The 21,949-nt window shown below is 42.1% G+C and overlaps 1 protein-coding gene across 1 annotated transcript in view; it reads left to right on the top strand.

The window, feature by feature from the left end:
* Nucleotides 1-21,949, top strand: part of TLN1 (talin 1) — a gene marked incomplete in the record, with an annotated part of 895,533 nt that overhangs the window by 113,293 nt on the left and 760,291 nt on the right. Inside the window, 2 exon segments of the mRNA XM_053700951.1 lie at nt 18,277-18,419; nt 18,505-18,632. Coding sequence (XP_053556926.1) covers nt 18,277-18,419; nt 18,505-18,632 — 271 coding nt within the window.

The following is a 21,949-nucleotide window of genomic DNA, read 5'->3' as shown; positions in this document are numbered from 1 at the left end:
AAAGGACGCGTACCTACATGTTCCTATTCACAGGGATCATCACAAGTTTCTTAAGGTTTGCCTTCCTGGACAAACTGTTGGCGGTGCTTCGGTCACGGGGCATTGCAGTGGCACCCTATCTGGACAACATCCTAGTCCAGGCGCCATCCTTTCAATAAGCAAGATCCCACACTGACATGGTGTTATCCTTCCTGCGAACTCACGGGTGGAAGGTAAATTTAGAAAAGAGTTCCTAAGTTACAAATACAAGGGTAACTTTCTTAGGAACCATAATAGATTCCCTGTCTATGAAGATTTTTCTGACAGAAGGAAATCAAAGATTATCGATACTTGCCTAGTCCTTCAGTCCACTCCTCGGCCATCAGTGGCTCAGTGTATGGAGGTAATCGGGCTGATGGTGGCGGCAATGGACATCATCCCGTTTGCTCGGTTCCACCTCAGACCTCTGCAGTTAAGCATGCTCAGACAATGGAACGGAGATTATGCAGACTTGTCTCCTTGAATAACTCTGGAGCAGGAGACAAGGGATTCTCTTCAATGGTGGTTGTCTCTGGATCATCTCTCCCAGGGAACTTGCTTTCGCAGGCCATCCTGGTTGATTGTGACAACAGACCCCAGGCTTCTAGGGTGGGGAGCAGTTTGGGGCTCCCTAAAAGCTCTGAGTTTGGACTCGGTCAGAGTCTGTTCTCCCTATAAACATTCTAGAACTGAGATCGTCTTCAATGCCCTTCTGGCCTGGCCACAATTAGCCTCGGACCGGTTTATCAGGTTTCAGTAGGACAACATAACTTCAGTGGCTTACATCAATCATCAGGAGTTCCTTAGCGATGACAGAGGTAACCAAAACAATCCAGTGGGCGGAAGCCCATTCTTGTTGCCTATCGGCGATCCACATCCCAGGCGTGGACAACTTGGAGGCGGATTTCCTGAGCAGGCAGACCTTTCATCTGGGGGAGTGGGAACTCCATCCGGAAGCGTTCTCCAACCTGATTCTCAAGTGGGGTCAGCCGGAATTGGATCTCATGGCATCCCGACAGAATGTCAAGCTTCCGAGATACGGGTCGTGGTCCAGGGACCCCTAGGCGGAGCTGATAGGTGCTCTGGCGGTCCCTTGGACCTTCAGTCTAGGATACCCATTTCCTCCGTTTGCTCTTCTTCCTCGGGTCATTGCTCGAATCAAACAGGAGAGGGCATCAGTGATCCTCATAGCTCCGGCTTGGCCTCGCAGGATTTGGTATGCAGATCTGGTGGAGATGGCATCTCTGCCCCCTTGGAGACTTCCGTTGAGGAAGGACCTTCTTATTCAGCGGCCCTTCACCCAAATCTAGTTTCTCTGAAGCTGACTGCTTGGAGATTGAACGCTTAATTTTATCCAAGCGGGGGTTTTCTGACTCGGTCATAGAGACCATGATTCAGGCTCAAAAGCCTGTAACTAGAAGGATTTACCATAAGATTTGGTGTAAATATCTCTATTGGTGCGAATCCAAGGGCTACTCATGGAGTAGAGTTAGGATTCCTAGAATTTTGTCTTTTCTCCAAGAGGGTTTGGAGAAGGGATTATCGACAAGTTACTTAAAGGGTCAGATCTCGGCTTTGCCTATTTTGTTACACAAACGTCTGGCGGATGTTCCAGATGTACAATTATTTTGTCAGGCCTTGGTCAGGATCAGGCCTGTCTTCAAGCCAGTTACTCCTCCATGGAGTCTTAATTTGGTTCTCAAAGTTCTTCAAGGGGCTCCGTTTGAGCCCATTCATTCCTTAGATATTAAGTTGTTATCTTGGAAAGTTTTATTTCTTCTGCTCGGAGAGTGTCTGAACTCTCGGCATTGCAGTATGAATCTCCTTATCTTATTTCTCCAACATTGGTGTGTCCGGTCCACGGCGTCATCCTTACTTGTGGGATATTCTCTTCCCCAACAGGAAATGGCAAAGAGTCCCAGCAAAGCTGGTCACATGATCCCTCCTAGGCTCCGCCCACCCCAGTCATTCTCTTTGCCGTTGTACAGGCAACATCTCCAAGGAGATGGTTAAGAGTTTTTTGGTGTTTAAATGTAGTTTTATTCTTCTATCAAGTGTTTGTTATTTTAAAATAGTGCTGGTATGTACTATTTACTCTGAAACAGAAAAGGATGAAGATTTCTGTTTGTAAGAGGAAGATGATTTTAGCAGACAGTTACTAAAATCGATTGCTGTTTCCACACAGGACTGTTGAGATGAAGTAACTTCAGTTGGGGGAAACAGTTAGCAGACTTTTCTGCTTAAGGTATGACTGGCCATATTTCTAACAAGACCATGTAATGCTGGAAGGCTGTCATTTCCCCTCATGGGGACCGGTAAGCCATTTTCTTAGTTTAACATAAAAGAATAAAGGGCTTCAAAAAGGGCTTAAAAACTGGTAGACATTTTTCTGGGCTAAAACGATTGCTTTAATAGGCATATTATACAGATTCTAACTAATTATTGGTGTTATAATCTTGGGGAAACGTTTAGGAAAACGGCAGGCACTGTGTTGGACACCTTTTTCAAATAGGGGCCTTTTCTAGTTATAGACAGAGCCTCATTTTCGCGCCAATAATGCGCAGTTGTTTTTGGAGAGCAAGGCATGCAGATGCATGTGTCAGGAGCTAAGAATCACTGAAAAAGCTTATAGAAGGCGTCTTGTGGTATCGTATTCCCCTCTGGGCTTGGTTGGGTCTCAGCAAAGCATATAGCTGGGACTGTATAGGGGTTAAATGTAAAAACGGCTCCGGTTCCGTTAATTTAAGGGTTAAAGCTCTGAAATTTGGTGTGCAATACTTTTAATGCTTTAAGACACTGTGGTGAAATTTTGGTGAATTTTGAACAATTCCTTCATACTTTTTCACATATTCAGTGATAAAGTGTTTTCAGTTTGAAATTTAAAGTGACAGTAACGGTTTTATTTTAAAACGTTTTTTGTGCTTTGTTGACTAGTTTAAGCCTGTTTAACATGTCTGTACCATCAGATAAGCTATGTTCTATATGTATGAAAGCCAATGTGTCTCCCCATTTAAATTTATGTGATAATTGTGCCATAGTGTCCAAACAAAGTAAGGACAGTAATGCCACAGATAATGATATTGCCCAAGATGATTCCTCAAGTGAAGGGAGTAAACATGATACTACATCCCCTACTGTGTCTACACCAGTTATGCCCACACAGGAGGCCCCTAGTACATCTAGTGCGCCAATACTTATTACCATGCAACAATTAACGGCTGTAATGGATAACTCCATAGCAAATCTTTTATCCAAAATGCCTACTTATCAGAGAAAGCACGATTGCTCTGTTTTAAACACTGAAGAGCAAGAGGACGCTGATGATAACTGTTCTGACATACCCTCACACCAATCTCAAGGGGCCATGAGGGAGGTTTTGTCTGATGGAGAAATTTCAGATTCAGGAAAAATTTCTCATCAAGCTGAACCTGATGTTGTGACATTTAAATTTAAATTAGAACATCTCCGCGCACTGCTTAAGGAGGTGTTATCTACTCTGGATGATTGTGACAATTTGGTCATTCCAGAGAAATTATGTAAGATGGACAAGTTCCTAGAGGTTCCGGTGCCCCCCGACGCTTTTCCTATACCCAAGCGGGTGGCGGACATAGTAAATAAAGAGTGGGAAAGGCCTGGCATACCTTTTGTTCCCCCCCCTATATTTAATAAATTATTTCCTATAGTCGACCCCAGAAAGGACTTATGGCAGACAGTCCCCAAGGTCGAGGGGGCGGTTTCTACTCTAAACAAACGCACTACTATTCCTATCGAAGATAGTTGTGCTTTCAAAGATCCTATGGATAAGAAATTAGAGGGTTTGCTTAAAAAGATTTTTGTACAGCAACCTTCTACAACCAATTTCATGCATTGTTCCTGTCACTACGGCAGCGTGTTTCTGGTTCGAGGAATTAGAAAAATCGCTCAGTAAAGAATCTTCGTATGAGGAGGTTATGGACAGAGTTCAAGCACTTAAATTGGCTAACTCTTTTGTTTTAGATGCCGCTTTGCAATTAGCTAGATTAGCGGCGAAAAATTCAGGGTTTGCTATTGTGGCGCGCAGAGCGCTTTGGCTAAAGTCTTGGTCAGCGGATGTGTCTTCCAAGACAAAATTGCTTAACATTCCTTTCAAAGGTAAAACATTATTTGGACCTGATTTGAAAGAGATTATTTCAGACATCACTGGGGGAAAGGGCCACGCCCTCCCACAGGATAGGTCTTTTAAGGCTAAAAATAAGCCTAATTTTCGTCCCTTTCGCAGAAACGGACCAGTCTCTAATTCTGTATCCTCTAAGCAAGAGGGTAATACTTCACAACCCAGACCAGCCTGGAAACCAATGCAAGGCTGGAGCAAGGGTAAGCAGGCCAAGAAGCCTATCACTGCTACCAAAACAGCATGAAGGGATAGCCCCCGATCCGGGACCGGTTCTAGTGGGGGGCAGACTTTCTCTCTTTGCTCAGGCCTGGGCAAGAGATGTTCAGGATCCTTGGGCGCTAGAAATAGTTTCTCAAGGTTATCTCCTGGAATTCAGGGAACTACCCCCAAGGGGAAGGTTCCACAGGTCTCAATTATCTTCAAACCAAATAAAGAGACAGGCATTCTTACATTGTGTAGAAGACCTGTTAAAGATGGGAGTGATACATCCAGTTCCAATAAGAGAACAAGGAATGGGTTTTTATTCCAATCTGTTCATAGTTCCCAAAAAAGAGGGAACATTCAGACCAATTTTGGATCTAAAGATCCTAAACAAATTTCTCAGGGTACCATCGTTCAAAATGGAAACTATTCGAACGATCCTACCTACTATCCAGGAAAATCAATTTATGACTACCGTGGATTTAAAGGATGCGTACCTACATATTCCTATCCGCAAGGAACATCATCAGTTCCTAAGGTTCGCTTTTCTGGACAAGCATTACCAGTTTGTGGCACTTCCATTCGGATTAGCCACTGCTCCAAGGATTTTCACAAAGGTACTAGGGTCTCTTCTAGCGGTTCTAAGACCAAGGGGCATTGCAGTAGTACCTTACTTGGACGACATCCTGATTCAAGCGTCGTCCCTGTCAAAAGCAAAGGCTCATACGAACATCGTCCTAGCCTTTCTCAGATCTCACGGATGGAAGGTGAACAAAGAAAAAAGTTCTCTGTCCCCGTCAACAAGAGTTCCCTTCTTGGGAACGATATTAGATTCCTTAGAAATGAGGATTTTTCTGACAGAGGTCAGAAAATCAAAACTTCTAAGCTCTTGTCAAGTACTTCATTCTGTTCCTCGTCCTTCCATAGCGCAGTGCATGGAAGTAATAGGATTGATGGTTGCAACAATGGACATAGTTCCTTTTGCACGAATTCATCTAAGACCATTACAACTGTGCATGCTCAGACAGTGGAATGGGGATTATACAGACTTGTCTCCGACGATTCAAGTAGATCAAAAGACCAGAGATTCACTCCGTTGGTGGCTGACCCTGGACAATCTGTCACAGGGAATGAGCTTCCGCAGACCAGAGTGGGTCATTGTCACGACCGACGCCAGCCTAGTGGGCTGGGGCGCGGTCTGGGAATCCCTGAAAGCTCAGGGTCTATGGTCTCGGGAAGAGTCTCTTCTCCCGATAAACATTCTGGAACTGAGAGCGATATTCAATGCTCTCAGAGCTTGGCCTCAACTAGCAAAGGCCAAATTCTTAAGGTTTCAGTCAGACAACATGACGACCGTTGCATATATCAATCATCAGGGGAGAACAAGGAGTTCCCTGGCGATGAAAGAAGTGACCAAGATAATTCAATGCGCGGAGGATCACTCCTGCCACTTGTCTGCGATCCACATCCCAGGAGTGGAAAATTGGGAAGCGGATTTTCTGAGTCGTCACACATTCCATCCGGGGGAGTGGGAACTCCATCTGGAAATCTTTGCCCAAATAACTCAATTATGGGGCATTCCAGACATGGATCTGATGGCGTCTCGTCAGAACTTCAAGGTTCCTTGCTACGGGTCCAGATCCAGGGATCCCAAGGCGACCCTAGTAGATGCACTAGTAGCACCTTGGACCTTCAACCTAGCTTATGTATTCCCACCGTTTCCTCTCATCCCCAGGCTGGTAGCCAGGATCAATCAGGAGAGGGCATCGGTGATCTTGATAGCTCCTGCGTGGCCACGCAGGACTTGGTATGCAGACCTTGTGAATATGTCATCGGCTCCACCATGGAAGCTACCTTTGAGACAGGACCTTCTTGTTCAGGGTCCATTCGAACATCCGAATCTGGTTTCCCTCCAACTGACGGCTTGGAGATTGAACGCTTGATTTTATCAAAGCGTGGGTTTTCAGATTCTGTAATAGATACTCTGATTCAGGCTAGAAAGCCTGTAACTAGAAATATTTACCATAAAATATGGAAAAAATATATCTGTTGGTGTGAATCTAAAGGATTCCCATGGAACAAGATAAAAATTCCTAAGATTCTATCCTTTCTACAAGAAGGTTTGGAGAAAGGATTATCTACTAGTTCTCTGAAGGGACAGATCTCTGCTTTATCTGTTTTACTTCACAAAAGACTGGCAGCTGTGCCAGATGTTCAAGCATTTGTTCAGGCTCTGGTTAGGATCAAGCCTGTTTACAGACCTTTGACTCCTCCCTGGAGTCTAAATCTAGTTCTTTCAGTTCTTCAAGGGGTTCCGTTTGAACCCTTACATTCCGTAGATATTAAGTTATTATCTTGGAAAGTTTTGTTTTTGGTTGCAATTTCTTCTGCTAGAAGAGTTTCAGAGTTATCTGCTCTGCAGTGTTCTCCGCCCTATCTGGTGTTCCATGCAGATAAGGTGGTTTTGCGTACTAAGCCTGGTTTTCTTCCGAAAGTTGTTTCCAACAAAAATATTAACCAGGAGATAGTTGTACCTTCTTTGTGTCCGAATCCAGTTTCAAAGAAGGAACGTTTGTTACACAATTTGGATGTAGTCCGTGCTCTAAAATTCTATTTAGAGGCTACTAAAGATTTCAGACAAACATCTTCCTTGTTTGTTGTTTATTCTGGTAAAAGGAGAGGTCAAAAAGCGACTTCTACCTCTCTTTCCTTTTGGCTTAAAAGCATTATCCGATTGGCTTATGAGACTGCCGGACGGCAGCCTCCTGAAAGAATCACAGCTCACTCCACTAGGGCTGTGGCTTCCACATGGGCATTCAAGAACGAGGCTTCTGTTGACCAGATATGTAAGGCAGCGACTTGGTCTTCACTGCACACTTTTGCCAAATTTTACAAATTTGATACTTTTGCTTCTTCGGAGGCTATTTTTGGGAGAAAGGTTTTGCAAGCCGTGGTGCCTTCCATTTAGGTGACCTGATTTGCTCCCTCCCTTCATCCGTGTCCTAAAGCTTTGGTATTGGTTCCCACAAGTAAGGATGACGCCGTGGACCGGACACACCAATGTTGGAGAAAACAGAATTTATGCTTACCTGATAAATTACTTTCTCCAACGGTGTGTCCGGTCCACGGCCCGCCCTGGTTTTTTAATCAGGTCTGATATATTATTTTCTCTAACTACAGTCACCACGGTATCATATGGTTTCTCCTATATATATTTCATCCTGTCCGTCGGTCGAATGACTGGGGTGGGCAGAGCCTAGGAGGGATCATGTGACCAGCTTTGCTGGGACTCTTTGCCATTTCCTGTTGGGGAAGAGAATATCCTACAAGTAAGGATGACGCCGTGGACCGGACACACCGTTGGAGAAAGTAATTTATCAGGTAAGCATAAATTCTGTTTTTTCATTCGCATAAAGTAGTTTTACGTACTAAGTTAGGATTTCTTCCTAAGATTGTTTCTGATCGTAACATTTAATCAGGAGCTTGTTGTTCCTTCGTTGTGTCCTAATCCTTCTTCTCAGAAGGAACGACTTCTACATAATTTGGACGTGGTCCGTGCTCTGAAATTCTACCTGCAGGCAACTAAAGACTTACGTCAGTCTTCTACCTTGTTTGTGAAACGTAAGGGACAGAAAGCTACGGCTACTTCTCTTTCTTTTTAGCTGAAGAGCATCATACGTTTTGCATATGAGACTGCTAGACAGCAGCCTTCCGAGACAGTTACGGCTCATTCCATGAGGGCTGTTGCTTCCTCATGGGCATTCAAAAATGAAGCTTCTGTGGAACAGATTTGCAAGGCTGCAACTTGGTCCTCTCTTCACACTTTTTCAAAGTTTTACAAATTTGACACTTTTGCCTCGGCTGAGGCCGCTTTTGGGAGAAAGGTTCTTCAAGCAGTGGTGCCTTCCGTTTAGGTTCCCTGTCTTGTCCCTCCCGTATCATCTGTGTACTCTAGCTTGGGTATTGAATCCCATTAGTAATTAAGATGATCCGTGGACTCATTGTGTCATAAAAAAGAAAAGAAAATTTATGCTTACCTGATAAATTTATTTATTTTTCGATACGATGAGTCCACGGCCCGCCCTGTTCTTGTTGGACAGGTTGTTGGTTATTATAAACTTCAGACACTTCTGCACCTTGGTTTTTCCTTTCTATCCTTAACTTCGGTCGAATGACTGGAGTGGGATGGAGGGGAGGAGCTATTTAACAGCTCTGCTGTGGTGCTGTTTGCCGCCTCCTGCTGACCAGGAGGTGAATATCCCATTAGTAATTAAGATGATACGTGGACTCATCGTGTCAAAAAAGAAATACATTTATCAGGTAAGCATAAATCTTCTTAACATTTCCAGGGCTTTAAGGGGCCACTCAGCTCGAAGTTTAACTTTCCTGGTCCTTTGAAGATATTTTTTCTTATAATGTAAAGGACATATCTGGTGATAATACTCAGTGCTTAAGTACTTTAATCTTTTGTGTAGGATAAAATCACATCTTAGAGTATCCTCTCCTTGGTGCATTCTCAAATTGCACATTTCTGTGCATCAAAATATGCTGTTTTCTGAATTATGATTATTTTTTCTAACTTGGTAGTTAGCTATACTATCTTATCACAGAGCTATGAAATATTTTTTGTATTTATGGAATATTTAGCCATTGCACAAATGTTCAGGTTTTTCTCTGTTCATTATGTGTACTTTGCTGGCATCTTGTGTCCTTCATGAATACTACACCTTTTTTTTCCTCTCGTGTAGGAGGATTCAGTCAGTACCTTAATGGATCTGATGGTATTGTGCCTTCGCCTTTCATGGACAGAAAATTGGAGGGGTACTTAAGGAGAATGTTTCACCAGATGGGACTCCTTTTTCAACCGGCTGCAGACATTGCAGCAGTTGCTGGTGTTGCTACTTACTGGTGTGATTCCTTATCAGAACTGATTTTGGTGGAAGCTCCATTGATTGGAGGAAATCCAGGATAAGATCAAGGCTCTCAAGATGTCCAATTATTTTCTTTCATGTAAGTGGCCAGAGTCTATGAGCTAGTGACATATGGGATATACATTCCTATGTGGAGGGGGGAAAGTTTCCCAAACCTCAAAATGCGTATAAATACACCTCCCACCTCACTCATACTTCAGTTTTACAAACGTTGCCTTCGTTGGAGGATGGTGAAGCAAGTCGTGCTTGATTTCTTCTGTTAAAGGCGCTTCTAAGCATTTTGAAGCCTAGTTCCTCTCAAAGTACATTGTTTGTCTGAGGGATGTGAAGGGAGTATTGCCTGATGATACCATGATTTCACATATGGGAAATCTATTCTAAGGCTCTCTGTAAATCGTTTGCAAGGATTCATCTGCTGCCTCCCTTTACGATCGACATACTCCTCTACCATTACCTCTGCTGATATGTTTCAGTACTGGTTTAGCTGTCTGCTATATACTCCTCTACCATTACCTCTGCTGATATGTTTCAGTACTGGTTTGGCTGTCTGCTATATGTGGATGGGTGTCTTCAGGTAAGTATATATATATATATATCTTTTTTTTAATACACTCTCAGCTATGTTTGGCACTTTATATTTTTAAAGTTTTTAAATATATATTGCATATATTTGCCATGAGTCAGGTCTATGTTTATTTCCCTTTATTTCCCAGTTTCAGCATGGAAAATTATGTTTGGGAGAAATTTCGTAAAATTGTTTTTCTTACCTGAGGTTCCAGCTAGTTGTAGCTTTGGTCTTGTTTTTTCAAATTTTCGCAGGCAAATTGGGCTCGCAATGGTGCAAAATGCCTCTATTTATTGCGTCATTCTTGGCGTGAATTTTTTTGGCGCCAAGGTTGCGTTTGTTGTGACACGAGACGTCATTTCTTGCATCTTTGTTGACGCAAATTTTTTTGGGCGCAAAATTGCGCCTGTTATGACACGAATGGTGTAATTTCCTGTTAACCTTGGTGCCAAAAGTTTTGTTTTTTTCTCAGCATTTGCGTCATCTTTGTTGCCGTTATTTTTGGCGCCAAAAATGTTCTTATATTAAGTCTCTCCCTCTTTTGCTCTCTGCTTTCATTTGTTACAGAGGGCTATATTTGCTTTTGTTTTACATATAAGCATTTTCTCCCATTGCTGAAACTGCTATTTTGTGGAAATTGGATATTTTGTTAAAATGTTATTTTTTCTTTTTTGTTACATTTTGCAAGATGTCTCAAACTGATCCTGCTTCTGATGTTACTGTAGGAACCAAGTTGCCCGAAAACAAATCTACCAAAGCTAAGTGTGTATGTTGTAAATTGGCTGATCTTCCTTCTTCAGCTCAAGTGTGTGACACTTGTTATGAGAAAATGTTTCATGCTGATAATGTTTCTATAAGTACAAATGCATCAACTGTTAAACCTTCACAGTCAAATGTACATGCTATTCCTGTAGGTATAAAAGATTATATTGCTGCAGCATAGAGGAGACTATGACTGCTATTCCGCCTTCAAATAAACGTAAAAGGTCTCTCCTTACTTCTCATGATTCTGATAAAGTTTGTATTGATCAACAGCATACAGTATTTGCTGCTGATGAGGATTTCTCTGGCTCAGAGGATCCTACTTCAGACTCTGAAATTGATAAATCATCCTTTCTTTTTAAGATGGAATATATCCGTTCTTTGTTAAAGAAGTATTGTTTACTTTGGTTATTGAGGAATCTAGTCCTCTTGATAACAAGAATAGCAAACATTTGAATTCTGTTTTTAAGACTTATGAGGTTACTACTGAAGTTTTTTTCTATTCCAGATGCTGTCAATTGGATTCTATTATCTCCACTATCATTGGGGGTAAGGGAGTTTATCTGCCTCAAGATAAGAAATCTAAGGGTAAATTTTAAAGCTCCCAATAGTTTTCATTCCTTTTGTCAGACTAAGGAACAAAAAAACACTCCTTCTGGTTCCAATTGGAGACCATCCACAAATTGGAATAATCCAAGCCTTATAAGAAACCAAATACACCCCCTAAGACTGCATGAAGGTGTGGCCCTCAAAAAATTTCAACTGGTTGGGGGCAGATTGAAATTGTTTCAAGACATTTGGGCAGATTCTGTCCAAAATCAGTGGATTCAGGAAATTGTTTCTCAGGGGTATCAAATAGGTTTCAGAATAAGACCTACCATGGGAAGATTCTTTCCCATGTTCCAACAAACCCTGTGAAGGCTCAGGCTTTTCTGAAGTGTGTTTCAGATCTAGAGAAAAAGGCAGAATAGTCCTTATAGTCACCATCTTGAAAGTTGGGACTCTTACAAAAACTATTTACATTTTTCTGAATTGGTCTGAATGAATCTTCCTTCTTTGGGACAATGAACAGATTTGAATAAAAACCCAAACCCTGTTCCTGTTCCTCTACAGGGTTTGGGTTTTTATTCAAATCTGTTCATTGTCCCAAAGAAGGAAGATTCATTCAGACCAATTCAGAAAAATGTAAATAGTTTTTGTAAGAGTCCCAACTTTCAAGATGGTGACTATAAGGACTATTCTGCCTTTTGCTTAGCAAGGTAATTTTATGTCCACAATAGACTTACAGGGCGCTTATCTTCATATTCCGATTCAGCCAGACCACTATCGGTTTCTGAGATTCTCTTTTCTAGACAAGCATTACCAATTTGTCTCTCTTCCGTTTGAAAAGATTCTCGGAGCTGTCGCTAAGCCAAAGGTTCTCGGTGCCCTTCTATCTGTAATCAGAGAGCAGGGTATTGCAGTGTTTCCTTATTTGGACGATATCTTGGTACTAGCTCAATCCTTTTCATTTAGCAGAATCTCACACGAAAAAACTTGTGTCGTTTCTTCAAAGACATGGTTGGAGGATCAATTTACAAAAGAGTTTCTCGATTCCTCAGACAAAGATCACCTTTTTAGGTTTCCAGATAGATTCAGTGTCCATGACTCTTTCTTTGACAGACGAGAAACGAATGAAGTTAGTGTTAGCTTGTCTAAACCTTCAGTCTCTATCATTCCCTTCAGTGGCTATGTGCATGGAAGTTTTAGGTCTCATGATTGCAGTATCGGACGCGATCCCCTTTGCTCGTTTTCATATGAGACCTCTTCAGCTTTGCATGTTGCACCAATGGTGCATGGATTATACTCCGATATTACAGTTGATATACTTAAGTCCCAGCATTCAACAATCTCTGTCTTAGTGGTTAAACCATCACCTTATTTTTCAAGGGGCTTCCTTTGTTCGTCGTTCCTGGACTATGATCACAACAGATGCAAGTCTTACAGGTTGGGGAGCTGTCTGTGGGTCTCTGACATCACAAGGGGTTTGGAAACCTCAGGAGGCGAGGTTACCAATCAATATTCTTGAACTCTGTGCTATTTTCAGAGCTCTTCAGGCTTGGCCTCTATTGAAGAGAGAACGTTATATTCAATTCCAGACAGACAATATCACTACAGTGGCATATGTCAATCATCAAGGGGGGACTCGCAGTCCTTCAGCAATGAAAGAAGTATCTCTGATACTTTCTTGGGTGGAATCCAACTCTTGTCAATATTCTGTGATTCATATTCCAGGAGTAGACAATTGGGAAGCAGATTATCTCAGTCGACAGACTTTACATCCGGGAGAGTGGTCCCTCCATCCAGATGTGTTTTTTCAATTGCTACAGATGTGGGGTCCTCCAGAAATACATCTGATGGCCTCACGTCTGAACAAGAAGCTTCAAAGATACCTTTCCAGGTCCAAGGATCCTCAGGCGGAAATGGTAGATGCTCTAGCAGTTCCTTGGTTTTACCAACCTGCTTACATTTTTCCGCCTCTGGTTCTTCTTCCAAAGGTGATCTCAAAGATCATAATGGAACAATCTTATGTGTTTCTGGTAGCTCCAGCTTGGCCTCTCAGGTTTTGGTATGCAGACCTTGTCAGGATGTCCAGTTGCCAACCTTGGCCAGACCTTCTGTCTCAAGGGCTGTTTTTCCATCAGGATCTCAAATCTCTAAATTTGATGGGATGGAAATTGAATGCTTAGTGCTTAGTCATAGAGGTTTTTCTGACTCAGTGATTAGCACTATGATACAGGCTCGTAAGTCTGTTTAAAGGAAAATTTATCTTTGGGTTTGGAAAACCTATATTTTATGGTGTTCCACTCATAATTATGCTTGGCATTCTTTCAGAATTCCTAGGATTTTACAGTTTCTTCAGGATGGTTTGGATAAGGGTTTGTCGGCAAATACTTTTAAAGGACACATTTCTGCTCTTTCTGTCTTATTTCATAGAAAGATTGCTAAACTTCCTGATATTCACTGTTTTGTTCAGGCTTTGATTCATATTAAACCTATCATTAAATCTATTTCTCCTCCTTGGAGTCCTTTGGTTTTGAAGATTTTGCAGGCTCCTCCTTTTGAGCCAATGCATTATTTGGATATTAAATTACTTTCTTGGAAATTGTTTTCTTGTGGCCATCTCTTCTGCTAGAGTTTCCAAATTGTCTGCTCTCTCTTGTGAGTCTCCTTATCTGATTTTCCATCAAGATTAAGCTGTTTTGCGGACTTCATTTAAATGTTTGCCTAAAGTTGTGAATTCTAACAACATCAATAGATAAATTGTTGTTCCTTCTTTATGTCCTAATCCTAATAATTCTCTTGGAAGGTCTTTACATTCTTTGGATGTGGTAAGAGCTTTGAAATATTAAAGATTTCAGAAAAACTTCTAGTCTATTTGTTATTTTTTCTGGCTCCATGTAAGGTCAGAAAGCCTCTGCCATTTCTTTGGCATCTTGGTTGAAACTTTTGATTCACAAAGCTTATTTGGGGGCGGGGCATTCTCTGCCTCAGAGAATTACAGCTCAGTCTACTAGATCAGTTGCCACTTCTTGGGCTTTTAAGAATGAAGCTTCAGTTGATCAAATTTGCAAAGCAGCAACTTGGTCTCCTTTGCATACTTTTACTAAATTTTACCATTTTGATGTTTGCTTCTTCGGCAGCAGCCTTTGGTAGAAAGGTTCTTCAGGCAGTTGTCTCAGTTTGATTCTAATGCCTTTTGATTTGAGTTTTCCTGACATTTTTAAGAAAACTTAATTTTTTTGGATTTCATTTCTCAGCGGAAATAGCTGTTTTTATTTTATCCCTCCCTCTCTAGTGACTAGTGGACTTCCACATCTTGGGTATTATATCCCATACATCACTAGCTCATGGACTTGCCACTTACATGAAAGAAAACATAATTTATGTAAGAACTTACCTGATAAATCAATTTCTTTCATAGTGGCAAGAGTCCATGAGACCCACCCTATTTTGTATAAAGCACATTTTTTCCAGTTTCTCTTTTTTGTATGCTTTTTACTCCTTTTTTTACACCTCACTTCTTGGCTGTATGTTAAACTGAAGTATGAGTGAGGTGAGAGGTGTATTTGTAGGCATTTTGAGGTTTGGGAAACTTTGCCCCCTCCAGGTAGGAATGTATATCCCATACGTCACTAGCTCATGGACTCTTGCCACCATGAAATAAATGAATTTATCAGGTAAGTTCTTACATAAATTATGTTTTATTTGTGAAGCTAATATGCAAATTATCCGTCTGAATGCCAAGTCTTCTGGCTTTGCGGTTTTATCGCAAAGAGCTCTTTGGCTCAAATCCTGGTCAATGGATGTAGAATGCAAATCTAGACTTCTTTCTTTACCCTTTAAGAGGAAGACGTTGTTCGGTCCAGGCCTGAATTCTATTATTTCCACAGTGACCGGTGGCTTTCCTTCCCCAGGATAAAAAGGCTAGTGCCAAGGGCAGTCAGTCTGGTAATTTTCGTTCCTTTCGTTCAAACAAGGGACATCGATCTCCGGCCTCCTCAAAGGCTGATCAACCCAAGAGTAACTGGAAGCCCAGTCAGTCTTGGAATAAGAGCAAGAAGCCCTCAGCCGACAATAAGTTGGCATGAAAGGGCGGCCCCCAATCTGGGACTGGATCATGTAGAGTGCAGATTGTCCTTTTTTCAGGACGCTTGGTTTTGGGACGTTCAGGGCCCCTGGGTCCTGGACGTGGTGTCCCGGGGTACAAAATGGGGTTTAGTTTTTGTCCTTCAAAGGGTCGTTTTCTTCTGTCAAGGCTATCTACAAAGCCCGAAAAGAGAACAGCCTTTCTGAATTGCGTAAAGGATCGCTCTTCTATGGTGGGTGATAGTTCCAGTGCCCCCTTCAGAATGGGGCCAGGGGTTTTATTCAAAATTATTTGTGTTTTCGAAAAAGGAGGGAACGTTTCGTCCCATCCTGTCTCAAGTCTTCAAGATGGAGACTATTCAATCCATTCTTTCTTTAGTTCAACAGGGTCAATTCATGACCACATTAGACCTGAAGGATGCATATCTTTATGTCCCATACCACAGGGATCATTTTCAATTCCTTCGTTTTGCCTTTCTGAACAATCCATTGCCAGTCCGTAGCTCTGCCATTTGGCTTATCTACTGTTTTAAGGATCTTCACAAAGGGGCACTACTGGCGGTAGCCGGAATGCAAGGAATCGTGGCGGCTCCTTACCGGGACAATATTTTTGTTCAAGCTCCATCTTTGCCGTTGGCAACATCTCACATGGACTCTCTTCTGTGTCTCATACCCATGGGTGGAAGATAAATTGGGACAAAAGCTTGCTTCTTCCCAACACCAGGGTGTGTTTTCTGGGAACAGTTATCGATTCATATGTGATGCAGATTTTTCTTACGGATCACGCCGAGCCAAACTTCTCTCTGCTTGCCGTTTTCTACGGTCCAAAGTTTGTCCATCAGTGGCTCAGTGCATGGAGGTGGAGGGTCTCATGGTGGCTACCATAGATATTATTCCTTTTGTCCCCTTTCATGCTCAGGAATTGTAACTATCATTCTGGACGGCCAGACGAGAGAGTCTCTCTTGGTGGCTTATTCAGGAACATCTGTCTCAAGGCACATTCTTTTTGCAACCATCCTGGGAGATTGTGACTAAGGATGCCAGCCTCCTTGGCTGGCGAGCGGTTTGGGGTCCCTTGAAAGCTCAGGGAACCTGGTTGCTAGAGGAGTCCTCCCTTCCAATCAGAGGAGTCCTCCCTTCCAATCAAAATTTTGGAGTTAAGAGCCATCTTCAATGCTCTGAGGTCATGGCCTCTGATTTGTTCTGTCCGGTTTATCAGATTCCAATCAGACAACATAACTTAAGTGGCCTATATCAATCATCAGGGGGAACGAGGAGATCCCTGGCAATGAGGGAGGTGTCTCGCATCATTCAGTGGGCAGCGTCACACAATTGTCACATATCGGCCATTCACATCCTGGGGGCGGGCAGTTGGGAAGCAGACTTCCTGAGCAGACAGACCTTCCACCGTGGGGGGAGTGGTCTCTTCATCCTGAAGTGTTCTCCGAGGTAACTCTCAGGTGGGGGGTTCCGGATAGACCTCATGGCATCTGCTCAATACCAAGCTGCCCAGATACGGATCGAGATCAAGAGATTCTCAGGCGATGTCGGTGGACGCATTAGATACATAAGTTTAACCTCTACTACTGTTTCCTCCGTTTTGTCTTCTTCGAGTGATCGCACGCCTTAAATGGGAGCGGGCCTCGTTGCTCTGGCATGGCCTCTCAGGACCTGGTTCACAGACCTAGTGAAAATGTCATCCTCTCCTCCATGGAGATTGCCTCTTCGAGCGGACCTTCTGGTTTAAGGCCTGTTCCTTCACCAAAATCTATGTTCTCTGAGGCTGTCTGCGTTGAGATTGAACGCTTAGTTCTCTCCAAAAGAGGTTTCTCTGATAAGGGTTATTTATACCCTGATTCAGGCTCGTAAGCCGGTTACTTGTCGCATTTACCACAATGTGTGGTTTCCCTTTGTTGATATTAAACTTTTGTTGTGGAAAGTTTTGTTTTGTTGGCTATTTCTTCTGCTCCCAGAGTTTGAGTTGTCTGCTTTTCAGTGTGATTCCCCTTATCTTCTATTCCATGCGGATAAGGCGGTTTTACGTACCATGTTGTGTTTCCTTCCTAAGGCTGTCTCTGACCGCTATATCAATCAGGAAATTATAGTTTCTTCTTCTTTTGTCCCAACCCTTCCTCTCTTTAGGATCGTTTGCTACACAATCTGGATGTTGTGGGTGCTTTTAAAATTTTATCTTCATGCTACCAAGGATTTTAGACAATCTTCTTCCTTTTGTTTTGTATGCTGGTAAACACAAGGGCCAGAGGGCCACTGTGACTTCTCTTTCCTTTTGGCTGAGAAATGTAAATAGTTTGGCTTATGTGGAAGCTGGTCAACAGCCTCCTGAGAGGATTACGGCTCACTCCGCACAAAGTCCTTTTCATGGGCTTTTACAAGCGAAGCTTCTATGGAAAAAATCTGTTAGGTACCTGGTCCTCTCTACATACCTTTTCAAAGTTTTACAAGTTTGATGTTTTTGCCTCAGCTGAGGCTTCTTTTGGGAGAAAAGTACTTCAAGCAGTGGTGCCTTCAGATTAGGTCAGTCTGCATTATTTCCCTCCCTGTTCAATCTATGTCCTCTCTAGCTTGGGTATTGAATTCCCAACAGTAATGAATGATTTCGTGGACTCTCCCTGCCATTGGAAGGGAAACATTTTATGCTTTCCTGATAAATTATTTTCCTTCCTGGCAGGGAGAGTCCACAAACCCGCCCTTTTTTTTTTTTTTTTTTTTTTTTTAGACGGCCTTTTTCCTTATCTTCTGGCACCTCTATACCCCTAGTGTTTCTCCTATGTTTCCTTATTTCCTCGGCTGAATGACTGGGGGAGTAGGAGAAGTGGGAGGTATACTTAAAGCTTTGGCTGGGTTGTCTTTGCCTCTTCCTGGTGGCCAGGTGTTTTATTCCCAGCAGTAATGAATGATTTTGTGTACTAATCTTGTCAATACGAGTCCGGAAACAAATGTAGCAGCATGTGATCTGATGAAACTCTCTTTATTTACTGTTAATCCTTTCTCCACAGTGAACTGGCTGGACCCCGGACGTACTTTACGGGAACAAGGGGTGGATGAAAATGAGACACTTCTTCTCAGACGCAAGTTTTTCTACTCTGATCAGAATGTTGATTCGAGGGACCCTGTACAGCTCAATCTGCTTTATGTGCAGGTACCTATAGCACTGATAGTGTGGTGTGCACCAGTCTGTACTGCTAGGTGAACATTACCTCATATTACTCCTCTGTTGTTCTCAGGCGCGAGATGACATTCTGAATGGGTCTCACCCTGTGTCGTTTGATAAAGCGTGCGAGTTTGCCGGGTACCAGTGCCAGATACAGTTTGGACCTCACAATGAGATGAAGCACAAGCCGGGATTCCTAGAGTAAGTGCAGCTCTGTGTGCTCATTTCCCAATATAGATAGATACCAGAAAGTGACTAGTGGCACCAGTTAGTGACAGTTTGCTGCATGTTAGAGATATAGGATTGCTAATCACACGGCTCTAACAAAGCCTTCAGTGCAGGAAATTCGCACAAAGCTAAAATATTACTAGTGTAGTACAAGATGATGATACACACGTCTTTTACTACTGAACATTCAGACATTAAGTTATCAGTGAGTTTCTCAGTGACTGAGCAAGTGAGTGGAGTCTGAAGTTAAATATTACAAAGTACAAAATGTTGCATTTAGGATGGAAAAAACAAATGGTTAATTATAGGCCCAATAGCACTTTACTGATAGTAATTTAATTTTGGGGAATTATTATTTTTATTTTATATTATTTATTAATGAGGGTATGAGATGGTTTTGTTAGCCATCAAAGCCCTGTTTGGCTTGATATAGTAGCTTTTATAAGAAGGATGGTTTGCATCTGGATATTAAAGGGACAGGAATATTCAGTAAAGAATTGAAGACTTTATTAGCAGCAATTTAAACTAAAGAAGGGGGACAGTGTTAATATACCCATCTGTCCCCCAGAGCATGAGAAAACAGTCAACCAAATTTTACATTCTAGTTTATTTAATAAAAAAACACTACTTTTAGGAATAAGACTTGAATAATGTAGGCAGGGGTTGTATTGACCATGCAAAAGGATTTGAGAATTGTAGAAATGTTCTTCGTGCAATGTGCACAAATGCTCGCAGTTTAGTAAGTAAATTACCTGAACTTACTGCAATAATGATTCAAGATAAGTTGGATTTAGTAGCTATAACAGAGACATGGTGCAATGACTCTCACGACTAGGAACAAGTCATACCTGGTTACATTTTGTTAAAAAAAAATAAAGTAGGAAAAAGGGGGGGGAGGAGTTGGTCTGTACATGAAAGAAAATATTAAAGTAACTGAAATTGTAGAAACAAATGACATTGTAGAAAGTGTTTTGGTAACTATAGAAACTGAAGGGAAACAGGTGTTTAGAATAGGGGTAGTATATAGACCACCATTACAGGATGAAGCATCAGACAATTTATTCATTGATTAAATAGCCAAAATTGCAATGAAGGGCAATGTTATAGTAGTGGGAGACTTTAATATGCCTGATGTAGACTGGGAAGTACCTGTTGCCAAATCAACTAGAAGTAAATATATCCTGTAATCTTTACAAGGGGAATCACTTGAGCAACTAGTAAAAGAACCAACACGTAAAGGAACTATATTAGATTTAGTACTTACAAACAGTGATTTAGTATCTGAGCTGTCTGTGGGTGAGAACTTAGGCTCTAGTGATCATCAGTCTGTATGGTTTAATATTCAGGCAAAGGTACTGAGCAACCATAGTAAAACAAAAGTCTTAGACTTTAGAACAACTGATTTTTTTTACATGGGCAGATACCTAGATGAATCTCTAAAAGGGATGGCACAGATTACAGGAGTAAGAACAGTGGGGATATTTTAAAAATGCTATTCTAGATGCAACGAAACACTGTATTAGGCTTGTTTGTAAAAGTAAAAAAAAAAGAAAACCAATAGGGTTTTCAAGAGAAGTAGCACATGCAGTTAAGACAAAAAAGACAGTCTATAAAAAAATTCAAACTCATTGGCTCAGAAGAGGATAATGATAAATGGAGAACCCATCAAAAGATGACAAAGCAGTTAATCAGAAAGGCTAAAGCTGATGCAGAAGAGAAAATTGCACAATCTGTAAAAACACGGTGACAAAACCTTCTTTAGATATATCAGTGAAAAGAGAAACTAACAGAGGGATAGTAAGAATCAAGAATGATGATAGAGTAGTGGAAGAAGATAAATAAATAGCAAACTGTTTAAATGATTACTTTAGTTCCGTCTTTACAACAGATGGTAAAGATAGTGAGATTATATTAAGGAATGTTACTGTAAATGATAATGTGAGTAGTACTTTTCTTTTTACAGAGGAAGAGGTTTCAAGGGCTTTATCAAAAATAAAAGTAAAAAAGTCTGTATTAGTAGTATTCATAGAGAATCCTTTTTATATACCCTCACATGTTTATACCCATACCAGTGACGTGCACTCATAGGAGGCAGGTGAGGCAGTGCCTCCCCTGGCTAATGTGGTGTATTACATCCTTTTTTATAAAAAAATAATCATAATTTAAAAAAAAAACTTTTTTCCCCAACTTTTTTTTTCCATCTTAAAAGGTGACCCCCCTACCCCCCACCCCTCACCCCTCCACCAAATTCAGTATTTTATTGACATTATTATATTGTTTAAAAACGTAATATTAAGTAATTACATTCATATTGCGCAAGAAAGTAGAGGCCAGCTATCCTTCCATTGCGCAATATGAATGTAATACTGTATGGGCCGCCAGAGACTGCCACCCAGTGGGGAATGAGAGCTAATGCAGCAGTCTCTCATGCGGCCCATACTGCTCCCACCAGAGGCTTGTAAGTTCAAGCCTCTGGAGCCCTCAGCCCTGCCTGCCCGCCCCTCAGCCAATCAGACATGAGTATTGTCTGAGACTCTGGGCTGAGTTGCCGGGCGGGAAATTGTTAGGAGCATCTGACTGGTGGTCAGGTGTTGTCACGTGCGGCCGTTCGTCGTCCGTTCGTCGTCCGTCATCAACTGAGTGTGAACAGATCAGGCAGAGTGCTGCTCACTTAGTGTCAGTCCCGTCACCATGTTGTTGCAGCAGGAGACTGAGAGAGCTGACTGAGAGCGAGGGTGCCAGTTGTGAACTAAGACTTGCGGTGTGGAGCAGATTCCAGAGCTCAGCTACCCAGGGCCCCAGTCAATTACCCGGCGAGAAGAAGTGACTCCCAAGCAGTTACCAGTGCTGCTTGAGCATTCCACTGCTGTATTACAGAGTGAGTCAAGTGTCTACAGACAGCAGGTGAGAACACTGACACGACACAATTAATTTCCAAAACCACTGGCGGGTCCATGATGACATCAACATCATGACATGGGGGGTAAAACTAAATTAAGTCACTGTCTCACTGCTCTGTTGGTGCAAGACTTTGCAATCGCTTTCTGCTCACCGGCTATGTATTCGGCTTAGCTACACAGTCACACAGACCTTTCCTTTTTGAGGCAGACAGCAGTGCAGCAACCCACTGCCTGACCGGACCGCTCAGGACTAAGCAAGGTGTGTTATTAATTTTGCTCGCAGCAGAGACTCCTACTCTGACATGCACCATGTGGTAGAAAGCAACTGCACCGGGGCCAGAGGGCTGGAGGGGGGGGGGCATAGCAATAGGGAGAGCATGGAGAGCATTG

The sequence above is a fragment of the Bombina bombina genome, chromosome 2, assembly GCF_027579735.1.
Source record: "Bombina bombina isolate aBomBom1 chromosome 2, aBomBom1.pri, whole genome shotgun sequence".
Taxonomy (NCBI): Eukaryota; Metazoa; Chordata; class Amphibia; order Anura; family Bombinatoridae; genus Bombina; species Bombina bombina.
This window is presented reverse-complemented; position numbering and strand designations above follow the sequence as displayed.